This window comes from Parasteatoda tepidariorum, chromosome 3 (genome assembly GCF_982258835.1).
Source record: "Parasteatoda tepidariorum strain Cologne lab strain chromosome 3, Ptep-v5.0, whole genome shotgun sequence".
In the NCBI taxonomy this organism is placed as follows: Eukaryota; Metazoa; Arthropoda; class Arachnida; order Araneae; family Theridiidae; genus Parasteatoda; species Parasteatoda tepidariorum.
This window is the reverse complement of record NC_141757.1, coordinates 52,286,359-52,288,526: the sequence shown is the minus strand read 5'-3', so window position 1 is coordinate 52,288,526 and position 2,168 is coordinate 52,286,359. Positions and strand designations below refer to the sequence as shown.

General features: G+C 34.5%; 1 protein-coding gene across 1 annotated transcript; it reads right to left on the bottom strand.

Moving 5' to 3' along the window:
- Positions 1-1,026: 1,026 nt before the first annotated feature.
- LOC147813800 (zinc finger MYM-type protein 1-like) lies at positions 1,027-1,827 on the bottom strand. Its single transcript, XM_087160110.1, has 2 exons — positions 1,653-1,827; positions 1,027-1,547 (listed from the first exon to the last, which is right to left on the bottom strand). The coding sequence occupies exons 1-2, from the start codon at positions 1,825-1,827 to the stop codon at positions 1,027-1,029; spliced, it is 696 nt and encodes a 231-aa protein (XP_087016236.1).
- Between the last annotated feature and the right edge of the window lie 341 nt (positions 1,828-2,168).

The window sequence follows — 2,168 nt, the reverse complement described above, 5'->3', positions numbered from 1 at the left end:
AAGTATCAATGACTTCGTTTAAAACCAGGCTTGATGCGGTTTTGTTTTCAATTGCTATTAGCGATAAATGTCGGAGTCGAGTTTGGCCCATATTATTTCTTAAATAATTTTTTATTATTTTTAATTTGCTAAATGACCTTTCATCTGCTGCAGAAGTGACAGGAATTGTAAAGAATAATAACATTGCTGTAAATACTTCCGTTAGGTCGCATTCTAGCCCTCAATATTTGCTCATTATTTCCTTACATAATTGGTGAACAGTCCATGCTTGAGTTAGTTGAGGTAAAACTGGGTGGTAAATATTAATAAATTGAAGTGAAAAACTAGGGCCTATTATATCTGAATATTTTCTTTGGAATTCGTCACACTTTTGTAATAAAGTTGCTTCATCAACATGTAATAAAAATGTTGGGGTTAGAAAATCGAATATATGACAGACTGCACTCATACCAATAAAACGTGTACCTAATTGAGATATTACTGTGTCTAGTACATTATTGAAAATCTCAATTTTAAATATTTTTTCTCTGTTTGGAAATCGGTGATCAGCAGCTAATTCATCAAAATGTTTTTTAACTTTTCTTTGCCTTTTTTCTTGAAAATGTGTATCAATACCATATTTTCTTGCAGTTTCACTGGCGTAGAACTTGAATAATTTGAAATCATTTCTATAAATTTGCAACTTTGCTTTTAGTCTCTGCTAAAACTTTACTCGCCTCGCCCAAATTGATGTCGCATTTTTGTAAAGTTTAGGATGCATAATTGATTTCGTTCAATACACTGTGCATGAATTCGCAAAGCAACGCGAACTCGAAATTTAGCATTTTTGTTTTAATACTCTCTGCTTCACTACGCTCATCTATTTCTGATAATGCTTTGATAATATCAAAATAACGAAGTTTTATTGCAGATATCGTATTGACCCTACTGGACCATCTAGTCGGATTTAGTTTTTTTAGAGTGGTGTCCGATTCGTCAGTGAATTTTGACAGTAGATCCCAACGTTTGATGCTGCTTCCGAAAAAGTTATACAAATCTTGCAACGTTACGAAAAAAATCTGTTTCCACACAACTGCTAACGCCATCATTTATCACCAAATTTAAATTATGAGTGGCACAATGTACGTACTCTGCGTTAGGCTGGATATCCTTAATATGTTTTTGTACACCATTATACACACCACTCATCACACTGGCTCCATCATAGCCTTGCCCCACACATTTTTTTAAATCAATATTTTTGTCGATAAATAATGTTGTCACTTGGTTGACTAAATCTACTGCGCCATGTTTGATGGCTACATAAAAGCCTAGAAACACTTCTTTTACTTCTATATCAATTGGCTGTCCATTTTCTGATCTGGTTATTACTGCATACCTCACAACAATGCTTAGCTGATCTACCTTCGATATGTCCAGTGTCGTATCCATTATGATGGCAGAAAACGGTGACGCTCTAATTTGTTCTAGTAGATGGGTTTCGAGTTTGGTCCCCAAGCTCTCAATCATTTCATTTTGAATTGTTGCACTCAGATATATTGTAGATCCTAAAAACATAAAAAAACACAATTTCAAAAAAGTCCAGATATTAAACAGTTAATAATTATAAACAAAATAAAACGATAAAAAAACTTAGAAATAATTATTATTACCCTTGGGCATATCCAAAACTTGCCGCAAAATGTGATCATATCGGGTGACAAGCTCTACAAAGCACAGAAAATTTCCGTGATATCCTTTTTGACTTAAGTCTTCTTGATGTCCTCTCAAAGCCAAAGAACTCTTTGCTAGGGTAAGTATGATATCGAATAACCTTTGAAGAGCCATTTTCCAAAATGATGCTTCTTTGCGAATTTCATTTTCAAGTTCCTTGTCGATAGTGTTAGCATCGTTTTTTTCCCCAAAATTCATACACAGCACATGCTTCCGAATGGCCACTCGAACAACTGTGTTGTTTAATTCTTTCTGATAAATGCTTCCAATCTCGAATTCCCGTACACCAAACATGATTCCTTTGTGAAGCAAATAACCAGCAGGGTTGACAATAGGCAGCGTCTAGTATTTTGGAATAACACAACCAAACACGATTAACTGGCCCATATTTAGAACACGAAACGTAGTACGATTTTGAAAAACACCTATTGTTCTGGTTGATGTCTGTTGGAAAT

Excerpts from the sequence above, each read along its gene's own strand:
- LOC147813800 (XM_087160110.1), bottom strand. The coding sequence starts at position 1,827 with ATGGCTCTTCAAAGGTTATTCGATATCATACTTACCCTAGCAAAGAGT. Across the intron at positions 1,548-1,652 it reads AGTTTTGGATATGCCCAAGG|GATCTACAATATATCTGAGT; the intron begins GTAATAATAATT and ends TTATGTTTTTAG.